Consider the following 18870-nt stretch of genomic DNA (forward strand, 5'->3'; position numbering starts at 1 on the left):
GGCACCGAGGCCGGGAGGCACCGAGGCCGGGAGGCACCGAGGCCGGGAGGCACCGCGGGCGGAGGCACCGCGGGCGGAGGCACCGCGGGCGGAGGCCCCGGGAGGCACCGCGGGCAGAGGCACCGCGGCCGGAGGCACCGCGGCCGCTCCGCCGCAGCGGCGGGACAAGAACTACCGCTCCCGCCACGCCCCGCGGGGAGCAGGCGGAGAAGAAGCTCTTCGCTGATTGGCTCTCTTCCCTCGGCTCCCGCCAATCAGACGCGGCGCCGCGGGGCGGGGGGCGGTGCTCCTGGCGCGTGAGGCGGGCTGGGGGCGCCCCGGCAGCCATGGAGCAGGAGCGGGGGGAGGTGAGCGGGGCCGGGCCGGGCCGGGCCGGGGGTTCCTCTGGGGCAGGACCGGGCCGTACGAGCTGCCCGCAAGGTGCTGGGGCACGCCCTGGGGCGCCAGGCCGGGCCGCTCCGTGCCCTGAGCGAGGACACGAGGCCCAGGCTGCCTTAGCGGAGTAACGGCTGCCCCGGGCCGGGCCGGGCCGGGCGAGGAGCTCTGGGCCGCCTCCTCCCGGCCGCTGCCTTCTTGCTGTCCCCGCCGTGCTCGTCCGCCCCGCTGTCGGAGGCCGGGCTGGTGCCGGAGGGGATGATGGGGCTGCCGGGATAGGCCTCTGCGTCCCCCTCGCCTCCCGGAGGGGGCTGCGGGTGGTGCTGTCCCCGCTGGTGAGCTCTGTGAAACAGCCGCAAGTGTCCTTCGTGTTGCGGTAGAGGAACGATCCTAAGGGGCCCACTGCCTGTGAGCTGAAGCAAAGTCCACCCGCAGAAAGGGAGGAGAGAGAGGTCAATGTGCTGCTTTCTTTTATTTATTTATTTATTTGAGGAGTTCAGGCTTTTCAGGCATCAGGAAACTATCTGAGAATGTGGAACTGCAGGGGAGTACCTCTGTCTTCTTGAGGACCTTGGGTCTGTTTTGTGTAAAACCAGAGAGGGTGTGGAGAGACTGCAGTGAGCGAAGTCTGATCTTCCTGTTCACGGGTCTGTAATCATACCCAGGACCCAAAGAGTGTAGGGAATTCAGCACTGGGAGGAGATGGACTTGCCACCGATCTTTTGTTGTTGCCCGCTTTGATGAACAATTGTATCTGACCTACCTTTCCGTTCACGTTGATGAACAGTTGTATCTGATCTGCTGTTGTGTTCCATCATTCCTTGTGTGCTGATGCTGAGTTCTTGCTGGTCTTTAATGAGTTACTAACTCCTTTTCCTAGCTTTTTTTTGTGCTTATTTGGAGCCCAGTTTGAGATTCCTCTAGTCTGAGGAACAGTCACTGGGTTTCCATGCTCTACTTCAGTTGCTGCCTCTCTCTGGCTGTAACAGCAAGTACAAAGAACTAGTGAAGATGTCTAGTTATGGAGATACCTGGTTGTAGGGAAAGACTCTTTAACAGATGTTCTATTATCCTGCTGACACAGCTTCTGAATTGAGGTCAGCTATGGACTATGCAGGTTCCAAAGGACATGAACTTTCTCCAGGGTTGAATTTGTCCAGCTGACATCCAGCTGTACTGGTCTTGTGAGCTATGGTGGTCAGAGTGTGCAGCTTTGTGCTTTATGCTAGAAGTTTGTGGTGGCTTTAATGTTGCTGGTGTCTGCACTGTTCTGTTGTGCAACTGTTGCTGGGAGCGACAGGGGCTGGAAGGATGCAGTCTCTTCTGTCTTCATCAACATGGCAGTGCAGTTCCCTGTATTCTTTCTGTGTTCCTCAAACATTTTTCTATATAGCTGCAGCTCTGTGGCTGTTTGTTTCCTCTTGGGAAGCAGGATGCAGCCTGTGAAATACCTGTAAAGGCACCTGTTGCAGGGATAATAGCTTCTCTCCGAGGGACACAGACTGCTGCCTTTAGGATCTGCGTGGACTCATTGCTCACCCTGAGGCCTTTTCCCAGTCCAGGAGGCCCCCCAGCAGTGAAAGCAAGCTTGTTGTGGGGTATGGTGTAAAATCTCTTTCTTTTTTTTAAAGCAGACTGGCTCTTTTTTCAGTTGGTGTCTACCTTCTGCCACAAGACTTCATCTTTGGAGCGGATGGAGGAGGAGGGCGATGATGATGACGAGGATGATGAATTGGACATTTCTGGAGGTTACGACAGCTTCCGGGGCTACAACAGCAGCGTGGGCAGTGACAGCAGCTCCTGTCTGGATGAGTCTAGTGACGATGAGGTGGCAGGCCGGGAAGCTGGAGAGCTTCCGAATTCTCCTGTGCCCCAGCTCTCCACAGGCCAGCTCGCAGAGGACAGCGGTTCCGAGCCAGGTACTGCCCTGCCTGACGGTCCTACCTAAAAGTTGTGGTTTAGGCTCAGCCAGCAACTAAGAACCACATGTCCACTTGCTCACTTCTCCCCTCGCTGTGGGAGATGCAAACAGGACTAAGAGAAAATGAAGACCAGAGCTTAAATACCTCACCTGACCCCTCCCTTTTCCCCCAGCCCAAATTACTTTGTTCCCAATCTCTCTACTTTCTTCCCCCCAGCGGCACAGAGGAACAGGGAATAGGGTTTAGAGTCAGTGCATCACACATTGTTTTTTGCTTCTCCTTCCTTCTCAGGGAGAAGGATTCCTCACTGTCTTTCCCTGCTCCAACATGGGATCCCTCCCACAGGAGGGAGGGAAATCCACATTCATCACAAAATTCACAAACTTCACGTGAAAAAAAAATAAATTCCCACACCAAAATAAAAATAACATCACAATATCAAATGGAAATAAGTAATTTACATACAATCCACACCTCATCCCTTCACCACAAGTGTAACAACCAAATACCCTATAATCGTACTTCAGTCCGTGTTCTGCCCCTTACCTCTCCGAATTATTATCCTTGTCTCAGGCCCCGCGTTCGGCACAAAAAAAAAGAAAAAAGGCTGGTTTAGGGCTAGCCAGTGACAACCATGCAGCAGTCACCTTTCCCTCCAGCATGGAATTGGGAGGAGAAAATCCAACTAAAAGGCTGTGGGTTGAAACAAGGACAGGGAGTATTCACTCACCAGTTAAGGTCATGGGCAAAACAAACTCAGCCTGGGGAGAAAATAAATCTATCACTAGTCAGATGCAAAAATAACAAAAAGAAAACAATGACCAGAGCTTAAATACCTCACCCCATCCCTTCCTTCTTCCTGGGCCCAGAGTACTTTGTTCCCAGTTTCTCTGCCTCCTTTCCTTCAGTGGCTCAGGGGAACAGGGAATGGGGTTCACGGTCAGTTTGTCACACATTGTCTCTGCTGCTCCTTCCTCCTCAGGTTGAATTCCTCATAGTCTTCCCTTGCTCCAACATGGGGTCCCTGCCACAGGAGAGAGTCCTTCATTCACTCCTGCAACATGAGTCCCCCCCATGAGTTGCAGTCCCTCGGAAACAGACTGCTCCAGTGCAGGCACAGAGTGATAGAGTCACAGCCTGCTTCGGGAACAGTCACCTCCCCTAGAATGGGATTCTCCACAGCTGCAGGTCCACATCTGCTCCACCATGTTCCTCCAGGGGTTACAGGGGGACAGCCTGCCATCTCACCATGGGCTGCAGTAGAACCTCTGTCTTGGCACCTCCTCTCCCTCCTTCCTCACTGACCTTGGTATCTCTGCTCCAGTATTACTCTCACCTCCCTCTCTCCTCTTTCCTGAGGACTTGTAGCAGTTGGTTTCCCCTCCTTGAAGATGTTAATCATAGAGTAGCATCCATTGTCACTGATGGGCTTGGCAGTAGCTGGGGAGGCAGGGCTGGAATTTTTTGGAGCCAGTGGAGCTTTCAGCAGCTTCTCACAGGAGCGACCCCTGGGGCTCCTCCCCTGCTACCAAAACTGGCCACACCGACCTAACACACTAAAGCACAGGGTGAGAGGAAGAATAAGGCAGCTGCTGTTTGCAATGAGGGTCACCTGGTCTCAGCTCTGTCCTTGTAGTGTATCGACCCTACAAACTACTCACATTTTTGTCCCTTCCTTCTTTCAGCTGTATGCGAGATGTGTGGGATTGTGGGCACCAGGGAGGCTTTCTTCTCCAAGACCAAACGTTTCTGCAGTGTCTCCTGCTCCAGAAGCTACTCCTCAAACTCCAAGAAGGCCAGCATCCTGGCCAGACTGCAGGTGAGTTCAACTCCTTCCTTCTTCCCTGGGGATGGAGCCAGATGTGCCTGTGTGCAGGGTTGGGTGGTTGCTCTCTAGTTAAAAATCAGACTGCCATTACCAGTGGTTTGATTTTCCTGCCTGAAGACCCCAGAAAAAGCATGCCCACTGAAAGGTGGTGCCCCCTAAAAGCTGAGGAAGGACACAGTGATATTTTACCTGCTGTTTTTTCTTGTTCCTGTGAGCACTAGTAAAATGTTTAGTAACCTGAAAATCATCCCAAGGAGTTGATGCATGCCCTGCTTGCCAGTTACAGGGACTGTCTGCTTCTGTGCCTCTAATGTTCCTTCTTTTGTAGGGAAAGCCACCAACGAAGAAAGCTAAAGTCTTGCACAAGGCAGCCTGGTCAGCCAAGATTGGGGCCTTCCTTCATTCACAGGGTACAGGGCAGCTGGCAGATGGGACACTGACAGGCCAGGATGGTGAGTGTAAGAAGTGTGAGGAGATGCAGCTACTGGAGCCACAGAAATGAGGACACCTGAAGGGTTGGAAGCGCTACAGTCTGCTCTTCCTCCCCTCTGGTACCCTGCCTGGTATGAAATGTGTGTGTGTGGATCACTCTAACACAGGCTGTCAGGACACAGGGCACGTCTCTCTCCCCTCTCCGTGCTGGTGCTACCAGAGCCCTGGTGGGTTCCTGCCCATCCACTATTGCAGCCTCATCCTTGCTCCTCGTGCAACTTGACCTGGAGCGTAAGCTCTTTCAGTCAGTCTCTCACAAGGTACCAGCAAAGCTGATTTAAAGGTGCCCTGCTGCCCCCAGCCATTCTCTGCCCCACTGACAGTGGGATTAATATCCCAGTACTTCACTCTGATTTTCCCAGCACCCTCTGGGGAAGCAGCCACTGCTGATGTGACCCCGCAGTGTTGCTGCTGGCAGGCAGAGCTGCTAAGTGGTTTAGTGTTGTCATGAGGCAGTCTCCACTCTCAGCCCAAGGCTGATTTTGACCCCCTTTTTTGCCCCTTCTGTCCCCGCTTTCCCAAAAGCAAGTGACAGCAAGAACTGATTCATAATATTTATAATAATAATAATAATAATAATAATAATAATAATAATAATAATAATAATAATAATAATAATAATAATAATTTATAATTATAATAATATTAATAAGCTCCCTTGTGGGAGCTGGTCCCCATGCATTCATGTGTTTGAGTTCCCCACTGGAGAAAATGTGCTGGAACACAGAGTCCCTGTGTGGTGGGACAGAGGACTTGGCCACAGAGCAGGCCACAATGTGGCTGCAAGCAGTAGTCCAGAGGTAGCTGAGCACTCTCTGCTTTTTTCATAATCTCACCTGATTTTCTTCTGTCATGTCTGTTTATAGCACTTGTCCTGGGCTTTGACTGGGGAAAGTACCTGCAGGAGCACAACTTCAAGGCAGCTCCTGTCAGCTGCTTCAAACATGTGAGTAGCTCTTTGCTGTCCCTCGTAGTGTGCATGGGACATGCTGGGTGTGTGGGGCTCTCCTGTACACTCCTGTGACAAGGTGGGGAGAGACCTGGAGAGCTGGTTATTGAGACCCATCTGATGTGAGGAAAGAAGTTTGGGCTTCTCACAGCTAAGATTGTGAGTCCTACAAAGGGACCAGGAGTTTTGAAGGAGGAAGCAGAGGGAGACTTGGTAGAAGTACTGCTGGTGCTGATGGCCCAGCATGGTTGGGGACAGAGTTCTTGCTGAGGGGGCAGGGAAAGAGCAGAAAGCTCCCAGTTGCCTTTGCAGTTTGTGGGGGTGAGCCCAGCCCAGGGTGATGTGCAGGGAAGAACTCTGCTTATGTGGGCCTGGCAGTAATTTCCCCTCCAGCATCTCTGCTTCCTGTCATACTGATTTGCAGTCCTTGTGGGCCAGCTATCCACCAGGCAGATCCATGGAGAAGTGACAGTTCTTAGGTATTATAGCAGTCCCAGCCTTTCTGTGTGTTTAGACTCACTTGTTATGTTCCTTTTGAGTTGTGACCTCTGCTAACACTAACCAAATAGTGTTTTTCTTGAAGATTGGTCAGGAAGACATGGCAGTTTGAAGGTTAGGGAATTTGATACCATGGATGAATGGCAGCAACTACTTTGGGATTATAGGACAGCTAGCAGTGAAATAGTTAAGTGTTGCTATACAAGGTTTTGCCTTTTGTTATCCTCTGTGAACATTTGGATGGTCTGGTTGCATTTCAAGCTGCTGGCAGACATAGGAAAGGTAAGGCACCTAAACCTGGGCCTAAGGTGAAAGTGTAGGTGCCTAAAACATGGCTGTGAAAGCTAAGAGGGCCTGAGACCGGTTCTGACTGTCAACAGCTGTCACTCAGTGTGGCTATCTCAATCCTTTAGGTGCCCCTCTTTGATCAGTGGGATGATGTGGTGAAAGGTATGAAAGTGGAAGTGCTGAACAGTGACGCTGTGCTCCCCAGCCGCGTTTACTGGATTGCATCCGTCATCCAGACTGTAGGTATGTCTCCGGTGTAATTCCTGACAGCTGGGGATGGCTACCTTCTGAGTGAAGCTTTGGAGATCCAAGTGTAGCTGGTCAAGCAGACCATCAGCTCTGCAATTGCTGAAAGATTTTGGAGCAGGAAATACCATGATGTGTGGGTGGGAGAAAATCAGCATCTGGTTCTTGTTCTGGTTGCTGGGCTCTTTGCAAAAGCAGTTCGGTCTCCAGAATGTTTGGGAGAAGCTCTGATAACTTATGCAGAGCTCTGAAGGCCATACTGTAGGGAGTAAGCCTGTGGTGTCTGATAGGGAAAAGAGAAATTCTTAGTCTCTAATACCTTTCTCTGGTTGTCTGCTCTGTCCTGGCAGGATACAGGGCCCTTCTGCGATATGAGGGCTTTGAGGATGATGCCAGCCATGACTTCTGGTGCAATTTGGGCACAGTGGATATTCACCCCATTGGCTGGTGTGCCATCAACAGCAAAATCCTGGTACCGCCACAAAGTGAGTGTGGAACAAGTGGGGTCAGCATCTGCCTGGGCATGTCTTGGTTTATGCCTAGTGCAGTGGGACAGGTTCTCCCACTGTGTGCGGGACCACAGCGTCATTTGTGCTCTGAGTTACAAGAAACAATTGATTCTTTGGGAAACTGGAGACTGCTCCCTCTGCATCTCCGTGTGATTGACCTGAGTCTGCTGGATGCAGAGCTGGTGTCTGACCTATGGGCAGAGGCTAATGCAGGTGGCTGTTCCTCATTCTGACCCACATGGTGGCTATGCTTAACCTTTGGGGTAACTTCTTCAACTGATGTCCTGGACAGTGTCTTTGGGGAGTGCACTGGATCCAGTCCTTGCTCAGCTAACAGTTTAGAGAGGGATGCCAGTTTATCAGAATTCTGGCAAGCTGAGATTTGCTTTGTATGGCTCACGTGTTTTTACTCTAATGCCTCTTCCACATCTAGAACAGTGGAGTTTGGTGTCCGGTTGGCCCAGTCCAGTCTGTGATGGTGATCCCTTGCAGCCAGTTGTGAGGGTGACCTTGCAGCACAGAGTCTGCCTGAGAGCAGATACAGGATCTGAATATGAAGAAAACCTTTTAATGCAGGTGGACTCTCAAAGAGGAGGAAAGGTGTAGTGTAGTGCTCTAATTCCTTGGTCATAAATGTTTGCTTTTTATCTTGTGCATATGTAGCTATCCATGCCAAATTCACTGACTGGAGAAGTTACCTCATGAAAAAACTGGTGGGAGCCAGGACCATTCCAGTGGATTTCCACATCAAGGTAAATGTGAGAGGCTGTCGTTTTAAATGTGGAAATGAAGCCAAAGCCAAGAGATGTGTGTGCAACATGTCTCTTCTGGTTCTGATCTGTGCAGCTCCTCTGTGTGTCCCCTTGAAATCCAGGCAGGGCAGAGGCAGCAAGACACCTGTCATAATCCTGTAGGTAATGGCACAGCCCCTATGGTCAGCAGAACCATTTCTCCTTTGGGTCATAGATGGGCTTTACGATCATGTTAGCCTCTGCTGGAGAATGCTGGGGATGAGTTTGCTTTTTTGCTCAAGGCGGAGGTCAGTGCAGCTCCAGCCTGGCCTCTCCCTGGCCTGTTTCAGTGCCAGGGAATGTCAAAAACCTCTGGCTTCAGTGTTGCACACTGTTCTAGCTGTTCTAGCACAGCAGCCTGTGGCAAGCAAGTTGGGCATAGGCTTCCTTGAAGTGTATGGAACCAGCTGTGTTATGGCCTTGCCATCTCTGGAGCTTCTGTAGTTGTTTTGTGTTGCCTGCACTGACGTTAGACCTTGTGGATGAGAAGAGGCTCTTTTGTCACTGGCAACTTTGTAAACCACAGGTAAGGAAGGTGATCCCAGAGCCAGCCAGCAGGAAGGCAGGTGCTGGGTTTTCCTATGTGTGAGGTGACAGTTGATGCTGAGCTGGAGACCTTGATTGACATAGTTGGTGTTTCCCTTTTTGCTCCTCAGAAAGTTGAAGGGATGTTTTAGCTTTTTGTTTCTGGGCCACAGCTTGTAGCTGAGAGCTCATACCATGGAAGGGAAGTGGTAGAGGGAGACAGATGCTGTTGATATCTTTCTCCTCCCAGCATTCCTGCTTCCACCTGATGAACAGGAGGTGGAAGGAAGAGACTGTCCCTTCAGAGTTGTTCTGGATGCAAGTGTAGGCCTTTTTGGGTGTGTGCATCTGTTTTGAGCTGTGACTCTTGGCTGCTGCATGACATTCTAGGATCACAGTGCCAAAATGTCAGGTGTTCCATAAACACCTTTGGGTATTTGTGTGGGATGAGTGGGACTAGGCTGTATCAGCAAACTGAAGGTCTCAACAAAAAAAAATAAAATCAGCCAGTGACTTTTTATGTGCCTTTGGTAAGTCTGCAGAGTAACTCAGGTATTGGAAGTGAACTTGGCAGATAAAACACCATGCTGTTCAACCTCTATCAGAATGAAAAAAAGTGAAAATAAGGGTCTGACCTCTTTTTAAAATCAGCTGAAGATCCTGTTGCCCTTTGGGAGGCTACACTTCTGAGAGTTTCCAGCCTTGAAACCCTTAAGGTCTCATTCATGACTGAAAAGGCACACAATTCCCCACTCAGTTGCTGCTCAACAGAAGTGACATCTGTTTCTCACACTCAGAATATTCACACAAGGTGCTGTCTGAGAACAGCTGCTGGGTCAGGGTGGTGGTAGCTCTTATGGGGCCACAGCACAGGGGGGACATAGGGTGCATGTGTCCAGCTTTGCTGTCATGTGTGGCTTGGCAGCTCCCTGTCCCCCTGAGGAAGCCACTTTCATCCCTTTCCAGAAGTGTCTCCCAGTCAGCTTTGGGCAGCACAGGGGGTTGGCCAGCATGTCTCTGGGGAAAGCTGTTCTCTGAAGTGTTTGGGGGAAGTAAAACACCAAGTGCCATTGATTTCACTTCCTCTATTGGTTGTTACCAGATGGCAGAGAGCATGAAGTACCCGTTCCGGCAGGGCATGCGGGTGGAAGTGGTGGATAAGAATGACGTGTCCCGGACACGCATGGCAGTGGTGGACACAGTGATTGGGGGCAGACTGAGACTCCTCTATGAGGATGGCGACAGTGATGATGACTTCTGGTGCCACATGTGGAGTCCCCTCATCCATCCTGTGGGCTGGTCACGGAGAGTGGGACACAGCATGAAGAAGACAGGTAGGGATCAGGCCATAAGCATCTTCTAATTTGCTGTGAACTGCCTGGACCCTGCTGTTGACATCAGTCTTGACATGTTGGGAGCCAGGCTGCTGCCTCAGGACCTGATAGATTAGGTCTATGCAGTTGTGTGTCTGCTACTTTTCTTCCTGGATAGGTAAAAGCCCAGTGACCTGCTGCCACAGGCAGACTGTAGGGTTTCTTACCTGAAGGATGTAGTCTATCTCCACAGTGTGAGAATGCAGAGTCTGCAACATCACAGATGTTTATAGTCTTTTTGAGGAAACTCTTGCTGGCTTCTATAAAACTGGATGCTATCAGATTGTGTTTTTTCTGGACTTTACAGAGAGGAATTCAGTCAGCTGATCAGTTGGCTTAGACTGGCAGAAAAAAGCAAAACTTGAGCCATGTTGATCTCTTTGGTTGTGTCTCCCTTCCTTGCTGCCTCTCACTGGTGAATACAGCTGCATGTAGAGGTGTCATCTTTAGTGCTCAGGAAGATCACCCATCTGCTTTTGAGCAAGCCTTTGTATCACAGCCCGTGTTATGAGAAGATGTAGAAGGACTGACCTTTTTATTACTCTTCTCGCATTCTCTGCTCTAGTTCTTTTATAGCAGCTGAGTTCTTACCAGAGAATCAATAGTTGCAGTTGCAACTGCAGTTGCTGCAGGTTTCTTACCTCTCTTTGTTTCTCCCATAACCCACAGAAGAAAAACGCAGTGACATGGCAAGCCATCCCACCTTCCGGAAGATTTACTGTGATGCTGTCCCCTACCTGTTTAAGAAGGTAGGACAAGTCTCCCTTTCTGTGTTGGCCACAGCACAGGAAACAAGGATACCACTTCCTTTCTTGGTTACCTGTGCTGCTGTGTGGGTTGTTGAGGATGGTTCATTTGTCTCTCTCACAGCTCTAGGGCAGTGGGGTGTCAAGGCTGTGGTTGGGCAGGGGCAGGTCAAAATAGAAAGATGGAAGAACTAAAAGACAGATTGAGGGACTCGGTTGAAGAGCAAGCAGTTGCTTGGAGGTTTTAGTTGGAGAGGAAGGATGATTGCAGGAGAGAGACCAATTCAGACAAGGAGCTGGATCATACTGATAAGGACTTAAATGAGAAGGAGACTTGCTTTGCTGTGGAGCAGTGGCTGAGCACTAGGCCTGGCTCTCTTGACCAGAGCCTTGGCAGGAGACTGCTGACACAAACAGTGTTAGTCTGCCTGCCTCTTTGTATTTCTTGTAATTTTTCTTCTTTCCTCTCCCAACTTGAGTTAAGCCAAGTAAAGAAGCTCTCATCCTGGTTGCTCTTGGCATGGTTGGTGTTGGGATGGGAGTGTTGGTTGGTGTTGGGATGGGAGTGTCCTGTACCTCTGGCCGCACATGATATACCAGAGTCTTCCTTAGGTACGAGCTGTCTATGCTGAAGGTGGATGGTTTGAGACAGGCATGAAACTGGAGGCCATTGACCCCCTGAACCTGGGCAACATCTGCGTGGCCACTGTTTGCAAGGTAAGTTCAGTGGGCAGAGGGGGTTCTGCTGTGTTTACTGGAGATAACCCAGCCTCTTCTCAGGTCTTTGCAAATGATTAAGACCTGGCAGGATTTTGCACGAGGGAGAGGAGAGGGCTATCAAGGGAGTGTGAAGGTGGTGTGTGGAGGGAATTGGAGTGTTACCTCAGAAGTATCTGAGAAGCTGATGAGACCAGCAGTTGTCCTTGTGTATCTAAGTGGACAGCATTAAGATGAGCATGCTTAGTCTGCAATCTAACTGTCCAGGGTGTGTGACTGGCAGCCACCCTTCCTTCACCCTTGGGCATGCAGTAGGGAAAATTCTGCACTTCAAGAACTGGAGATTGAAAGAGAGGCTCCCTGCAGTGCTGCCTTGAGGACAGAAAGGAGAGAAGAGTTGTGAGGTGACCTCTGTGTGGGGAATGGTCTGGATCTGTATGGGCAGCATTCACTTGTTTAGGAAGCTAATGATGGACGTGTCTTCTTCAGGCTCTCTTGATGAGGTTGTAGTGAGCTTTACTTTTGTGCTAGTGTTGGGAAGTAAATTGCTTGGCCAGGTTTCCTCTAGTGAGGTTTGTTGCGTGTCCTTGGGCTTTTCCGGCTCCCTCAAGAAGCTGTTTGCCCTCGCAGAATCCAAGCAGAGGGCTTTGACACTTGGGGTTTGGCAGGCACATGCTAGGAAAGCTCTTTGAGTCTGTAAAATGTTCCCTTCAGCCATTAATTGGGAATGTGAAGAAGTTGGGGCAGAGGAGGATGTGCCTGTCACAGTTGGTAGGCACTGATTACAAGTAACAGGATGGGACAAGTCTTGTTACTGTTCAGCAAGTGCCAGGTCTAAAGATGGCCCCCTTCCCTTCTGCCCAGTAACAAATCCATTACCTGACTGGTGTAGAGGGTCTCTGGACTGCCAGTAAAGTCTGTTTCTGAGGGAGGACAGAGCTCCTGATCATTTATGACTGAGTCCACAAGGCTAGTAATAGTGTTCTGCAGAAATTGCTGCTTTGGGGATTAGCTTGTGTTGACTAACATATCAGGAGAAGCTACAGCATATCCTGGAGGATGTAATTTTACTATTTAGTGACAATTGTGATCCATCGTTGGGGACTCTTGGGAGGATCCTTTGAGGGGAGGGCCTTTACAAGCCAAGTGAAGCACTACACTCATGCCCTTCACTCTCTTCTCAGGTCCTCTTGGATGGGTATCTCATGATCAGCATTGATGGAGCCACCTCTGATGATTGCTCTGACTGGTTCTGCTATCATGCCTCTTCGCACGCCATCTTTCCCATCAACTTCTGTCAGAAGAACAGCATTTCTCTGACCCCTCCAAAAGGTGAGACTGAGACTCTGCCCTGTGATACGAACCTGCCTGCAGAATCTGCTGGGCTGTGCTTTTCTGAGAGATGTCAGGTTCCTATGAACCAAAACCCCAAGGTCCCAACCTGCCTGTTTTTCAGAGAGATAGGGCTGCTTCAGAGAGCCAATCTGTTTGAGCTCTGCCCATATGCCAAGTCTTGGTACTTACGGAAGGAAGTAACACCTCCAGAGGGCATTAATGGCATGGTGGTTAGCTCCTGGCAGATCAGTGGGAGAGGTGTGTGATTGTGTGATCCCCAAACTGAACAGAATCAAAGGTTTAAAGGGCAAAGAGGGTGCGATGGGATTAGTGGAGCCATTGCTGCATGACTCAGTACTTGAAAGTGGTGGGAGTCACCTCCTTTCTTGTATGAATAAATCTGAGTCCAATATTTCTGAAAAATCCTGATAGGCATCACCCTGGGAGTGTTTTTGCTACCTGACCTGGTTATACCCAAAAAGGCCTGCTCTGAATTTGTGCTGTGCTGCTCTGTCTTCCTTGGATGTTCCTGCTAATGGGAGGAAGATTGGTCTTAGTGGTGTTGGTTTAAACATACTTGTTCTGTCGTTTCTCCTCACCTTTCTCTGTGGTCTGGACTGACACAGGGTTGAGAGCTGCACTTTGCACTTTTCCGTATTTGCCCACTGGAGGGAGGTGCTGGACTGCTGTGGAATCTGTGCACTAGATTTATATCCAAGATCAGGCCGTTGGTGCTGGTTAAGGAAACTGCTTTGCAACCAGGCGCTCTGCCTCCTTCCTGCCTGTTCTGCTTTTTCCCCCAGCTGGTCTGCCCAGTGACTGCCTTTTTCCTGCTGACTATTTCTTTCTGCTGCAGGGCATGATGCAGAGACCTTCAGCTGGGAAAGTTACTTGAAAAAGACTAATTCAAGACCTGTTCCAGCACGGCTTTTCAACACAGTAAGTGCTATCAGGAAGAAGAGATTTGTAGGGGTGTTTTCAGTCAGCAAGGAGGAGCACAAGAGCTCTGGCTGTCACAAAACTGTTGAGGTGGAAGGGACCTCTGTAGGCCATGTTGTCCAAGCCCACTCCTCAAGCAGGGTCAGCTAGAGCAGGTTGCCCAGGACTTGTCCAGACAGCTGTCCATGAAGATTCTACAGCCTCCTTGGGCAACCTGTGCTAATGCTCAGTCACCTTCGCAGTAAAAAGTGTTTCCTGATGTTCAGAGGGAACATCCTGTGTATCAGTTTGTGCCCATTGCCTTCGGTCCTGTCCCTGGGCACCACTGAGAAGAAACTGGGAGGTCTTTATGTTTCCTTTTGTTGAACTGCATGAGGTTCCTGTCAAACCATTTCTCCAGCTCGTCAAGGTCCATCTGGATGGCAGCAGAACCCTCTAGTATATTAGTGTCCTCCAGTTTTTTACTACCTGTAAGTTGCTGAGTTTGACATGACACTTGGTCATGCCAGCTAGATAATTAATGAAGATGTTGAACAGTATTTGACCCAGTATTTATCCCTGGGGTATACTGCTAATTACTGGCCTTCAACTAGACTTCTTGCCACTAATCAACACCCTCTGGGCCCAGCCACTCTGCCAGTTTTCAGTCCATCTCACTGTCTGCTCATCCAGCCCATACTTTATCAGCTTCTCTATGAGTATCTCATAGGAAACAGTGTCAAAAGCCTTCCTGAAGTCAGGGTAGGCAAAATCCAATGTCTCTACTGGGCTGCTTTTTGCTGCCAGTCAGCACTTCTCTAAGGAGGACCCAAAGCACAGATCTGTGTGCTCTCCAAGTAAAGCCCCTGTTTGGCTGGTTGGGACATGCAGTGTATGTAATATCTTGGTCTTTCTGGATGTGACGTCTTTTGTTTCTGAGAGCTGCAGGCTTCTAGTGGGTGCTGCACCACTAATTGCCTGTGGACATGTGGCTGGCACTTGGGTACAGGGAGTCTGCTTTGCAGCAGCAAAACTGCTGCAGCACCTCAGCCTGTGCCCATCTTTCTGATCTCCCGGGGCTAGCTCAGGTTAACGGATTTGATGGGATGTCCCTTAGCTGCTGCTACTCCCCTTAGGTCAGGATCTCATTTCTAAAGGCTGGGCTGGCCTTGGATCTGTTCATGCATGCCCCCTTCTGTCATGCAACTGCTTGGTTCTGTTGTGTGACTGTGGGCTTGTTCTACCTCTACTTGCTTTAAGATGGAGGCAAATCTGTAGCTGCTTTGGTGTGCTGGTGGCTGGGTGTATGTTTGGACTGGGTGTGATAGCCTTGGGTTTTCTTTTTTCCTTTTTTCTGCACGTAGGACTGCCCAAACCACGGCTTCAAGGCAGGCATGAAAGTGGAAGCAGTGGACCTGATGGAGCCGCGGCTCATCTGTGTGGCCACAGTGAAGCGCGTCGTCCACCGTCTCCTTAGCATCCACTTTGATGGCTGGGACGATGAGTATGACCAGTGGGTGGACTGTGAATCTCCAGACATTTATCCTGTGGGGTGGTGTGAGCTGACAGGCTATCAGCTTCAACCACCTGTTGTTCCAGGTGAGTGAAGATCTGACTGCGGTTGCTAATGTTAGAGGCAAAGGTTTCCTTCCTCCTGCTCTGTGAGTGGTTCCTCCTTTTTGGACCTTGTAGGGAGGAGAAAATTGCCTCCTTGACCATGCTGGCTACTGTAAGTTTTCCTCTGCTGCCACATGTTCTAGCAGCTGGCAGAGTGAGGAGTCTTGTTTGGAGGAGATAACAACCTGAGATTTGAGGTTGGCTCTGTTTTTCCTCTGTTCCCCCGCCTGCACACCAACAGAGCATTGCTCCTGATGAAGTCTGGTAGAGTTCCAGGTGGTCCTGTCCCTGCAGAGCTCCCTTTAACTAAGCATACGTACAGCCTCAGGCAAGTAGCAGGGGGAGCTTGGCCCCTGCTCTCTTTTCTCATCAATTCTCTGACTCTGTAAAAAGTAAGAGCATCCCTTTCAAGAGTTTATTCCTTCCCTTGTCACAGGGAGGCCACTGCCTCACCTTTGCAGATGTTTTCCTTCTTGCCCCAAGCTACAAATCTTGGTTCTTTACTGTCCTTGCCAAATCTCTACTGAGCCTCTCCCCCCTGTGTTGCCCCAGCCTGCCACCCTGGGCCCTCTCCTGGTAGCACAGCCAGCCACTGGCTAGAGTCTGGTGCTCCCCTCAGCTGGTTCTCTCGGGAAGAGGGCGTTGGCTCGGGGGGACGGGTGGATCTTGTTTCTCGCTTATGTCACTTCATCCCACGTACCTACTGGTTATGGGATTTGGCTTTCGTTTCCCTCTCGTCTCCATGACAGAGCCCACAACTCCAGTGAAGGCCAAGGAGGTGCCCAAGAGGAAGAAGAAACCCTATGGAAAGAAGAGTGAGTGATGTTTGATTAGTGCCCTCCCGCTCGCTCGCAGGCTGGGCCCAGTTAGAGGAACCCTGTCCATGTCCTCTCAGAGCAGGAGAGAGAGGCCTTGTCTTGCTGTGAATGCCCGCAGTCAGGTGTGGGCTTGGCAACACAGTTTCATCCTTCTTTACTGTCCCCATTACCTGAGAGACCAGAGAGCTCTGTGTGTGGGAAGGATCTCTTTTGCAGTCTGTTTTCTGTTGGCCTTGGTATAGCTGGTGCTTGCTTCTAGGCATGAGGTTGTGCTGCTTTCCCCACTGTGTCCATGGTCGGAGGGAGATGGTTTGCTGCAGCAGGAGGGTGGCTGGAGAGCAACCCTTCCTGCTTTGTGCTGAGGGAAAGAAGGCCTTAAGATGGCTGAAGAGGCCATTAGTGGGGCTGGACCATGTTACTGTTTCATCTTGTCGTCATTGTTTTTGTTGTCATTGTTGCAGTAGTTGTGGCAAATCATGTTGTAGACAGGCAAGAAGTTCCTTCTTGGGGGGTGGAGAGGAAAGAACATCTAAAGAATATAGAGAAGTTCAACCTAAATAAAAACCTCAGCTAAAAATGAAAACATTAATGCTACCGTGTCCCTGCCTTGGAGCCAACCTGCCCATTGCCTAGGACTAGGCCCAGACAGGTAAGCAAAGCTGACTCCAGACTGATTCCAACAGGACCCACTCCTCAGAAGATAAGCACATGCTGAAGTGCCTTGCCTTTAATGAAGGAGAACACGGGGGAGCATATTTTGAGATGGTGGCTATAGAGTTTTTCTCCAGTAGGCCATTTTTGTTGAGTAACCATAGCAGCTAATGACCATGTAGCTTGCTCATCAGTTGTGCTGGTCCCTGGCGTGTGGTTTCTCCATGCAGCAGGGTTGCTGATTTTCCAGTAGAAAAGAAACACTTTTCCCCATGCTCTGTTATCTCTTTGTTAAGGAAAAAAGTTATCTGCCAAAACCCGCAACGTCAGGCAGACTACCAAGAAGCCTTCCAACCCGAGGATGAAACGAGAAGCCAGAGCTGCCAGCCAGGCTTTACCAGAGCCAGCACCTGATGAGAGTAAGAGACTGAGTTACTCTGCCCAGCAGCCACGTGCCGCTCTTCCGCGTACGTCCTGCGTGCCGGGGGCCCTCCCCAAGCCCGTGCTCCTCTTGGCCATTAAGTCATGGATGCCCCCCCAAGTAGGGAAAGGTAGCACATGACAAATGTCCTTTCCCAGACAGAGAGAGTGGAAGAAACCCTTTCCCAGCTTTCCCTGGGAAGACTTTGCCTCCTGAGAAGGTTTAGTGGCACCAGTCCAGCTGGATATCTTGATACTGCTGATGCCTGCTGAGGGCTTGGCTACTCTACTGAGCAGTCCAGTTGTGTGTGGGCAGTTAGGGAGGAGAGTCAGTATGGACATGTCAAAAGTTTGTTGTCACATCCTGGTCCCCGTAGGGGTCGTTGCACCATGTGAACACCATCCATTGTGCTGAACACCAAGAGATGTGAATAGAAGAGCATCTGGCAGCTGGGTCACCTGCCAGCCCTACTGGGTGTCGGGGAAGAGGGTGAGCGAGGTGCTTTGTGTACCTCATGAAGGTCCATGTTGCTCAGAAAGGTTTCAATTCCTCAGTGTGGACCCAGGCATGTAGAGAATGGACCACACTGATTTTTCTTCCCTTGGCCCTGGGAGAAGTTGCTCTTGGGAGCAGGCAGCTGTATCCTGCCAGGGTTTAGTCCTGTCCTTATTGCTCCTGTGACCATGAATAGATTTGTGCCCACAAGACAGGGCTCCCTGTGGTAAGGGACACTCAAGAAGCGGGTGGGAAACCTGGCACATTGTGAATATCTGCATGAACAGAGCTGGTTCTGGGGTGCAGCAGGGAAAGTGCAGCAGCATGGGTTGATTTTATGTATTTGTTTTTCCCTTTTTGTCTCTTGCTAGTCATTGCTGTGCAGGTGAAAGAAGAAACCATCGACCCCTCGGTAGCAGAGTTGGAAGCCACAGAGCTTCCTGTTCCCATCAGCAGCATAAAGCAGGAGGTCACAGACTGATCTGGGACTATCCCCCATGTGCCCACAGCAGCCTGTGCTTCACCAGGTGACTCTGAGGGAAGTCATGGCAAAGGGAAGCAGAAGACTAACAGGGACTTTGCTTTTTGAGGCAGACCACCCTGCAACATCTCAACTCTGCTTTCCTGATGTGCAAGAAAATATCCCTTAGACTTGTGATCTTAAGCCCTGGGAAACAGGCTCCAGAAAGGCCACAGGCATGCTGAGGAGCATGACCAGGGTGGCTGCTGGGGCTGTGTGTGCCCAACTTTGAAGGCACCCTTCTGAGCAAAAGTTCCGGATGGGAAAAGAGGCTTCCAGAGCACAAAGGGGCATTTTGGGTTCTCAGCCATGGCTGGAGCTGCTGCAGTCTGGGATGATGTGTGCAGGTTGCATGTGTCAGGCGGCCCTTGTAGGGCATTGGTGGTGTGCTCCCTGGTCTAGGCCCACAACCCCCGAGAAAGTCAGGACAGGAAGAGCGGAAAGAGCTGGAAAAAAAACACAAAAAGGGATGATGATGCCTCTTGAGGCAAGAGACCTTTCTGAGTGTCATCATTTCTTGCTTTTGAACCCAGAACTGCAGAGAACATGATGCACAGATTGAATTTTTAATTTTTTAGCAGTCCTACTATAAATTTGATCCACGATTTGTACCCTAAAGCCCTGTGAAATAAACTTTGAGGAAGAGGCCAAAGGCTTGTGTATTTTTTTTTTCAAGTCATCAAAACCAGGGTTAGCCAAGGTGGGGAGCAGAAAAGGGCTGTAAGTGGGTGGGTATAAGTGAACTGTGTTTTGGGTGTTTTTTTTAGACATGCAATAGGGTTTCTCTGTGCCTCTTTCCTCTCTACTTGCCAGTTCCACCTCAGGGTGGAGTATCA

General features: G+C 50.3%; 1 protein-coding gene across 5 annotated transcripts; it reads left to right on the plus strand.

Moving 5' to 3' along the window:
* The first annotated feature begins 291 nt into the window (after positions 1–291).
* L3MBTL2 (L3MBTL histone methyl-lysine binding protein 2) lies at positions 292–18686 on the plus strand. 5 transcript variants are annotated; one of them, XM_051639448.1, is made up of 17 exons: positions 292–347; positions 2027–2294; positions 3983–4116; positions 4454–4577; positions 5484–5563; positions 6478–6595; positions 6949–7083; positions 7771–7859; positions 9526–9757; positions 10466–10545; positions 11155–11259; positions 12444–12591; positions 13451–13533; positions 14877–15111; positions 15879–15944; positions 16895–17065; positions 17886–18686. In XM_051639448.1, the coding sequence occupies exons 1-17, from the start codon at positions 327–329 to the stop codon at positions 17993–17995; spliced, it is 2199 nt and encodes a 732-aa protein (XP_051495408.1). In that variant the 5' UTR covers positions 292–326; the 3' UTR covers positions 17996–18686. The 5 variants fall into 5 exon arrangements, with proteins under 5 accessions (XP_051495408.1, XP_051495426.1, XP_051495435.1 ...); XM_051639457.1 differs by lacking the exon at positions 292–347 and adding an exon at positions 807–827; XM_051639485.1 differs by lacking the exon at positions 292–347 and adding an exon at positions 881–1022 and having other exon boundaries at positions 2010–2294.
* Positions 18687–18870: the final 184 nt, after the last annotated feature.

This window comes from Apus apus, chromosome 1, assembly GCF_020740795.1.
Source record: "Apus apus isolate bApuApu2 chromosome 1, bApuApu2.pri.cur, whole genome shotgun sequence".
Taxonomy (NCBI): Eukaryota; Metazoa; Chordata; class Aves; order Apodiformes; family Apodidae; genus Apus; species Apus apus.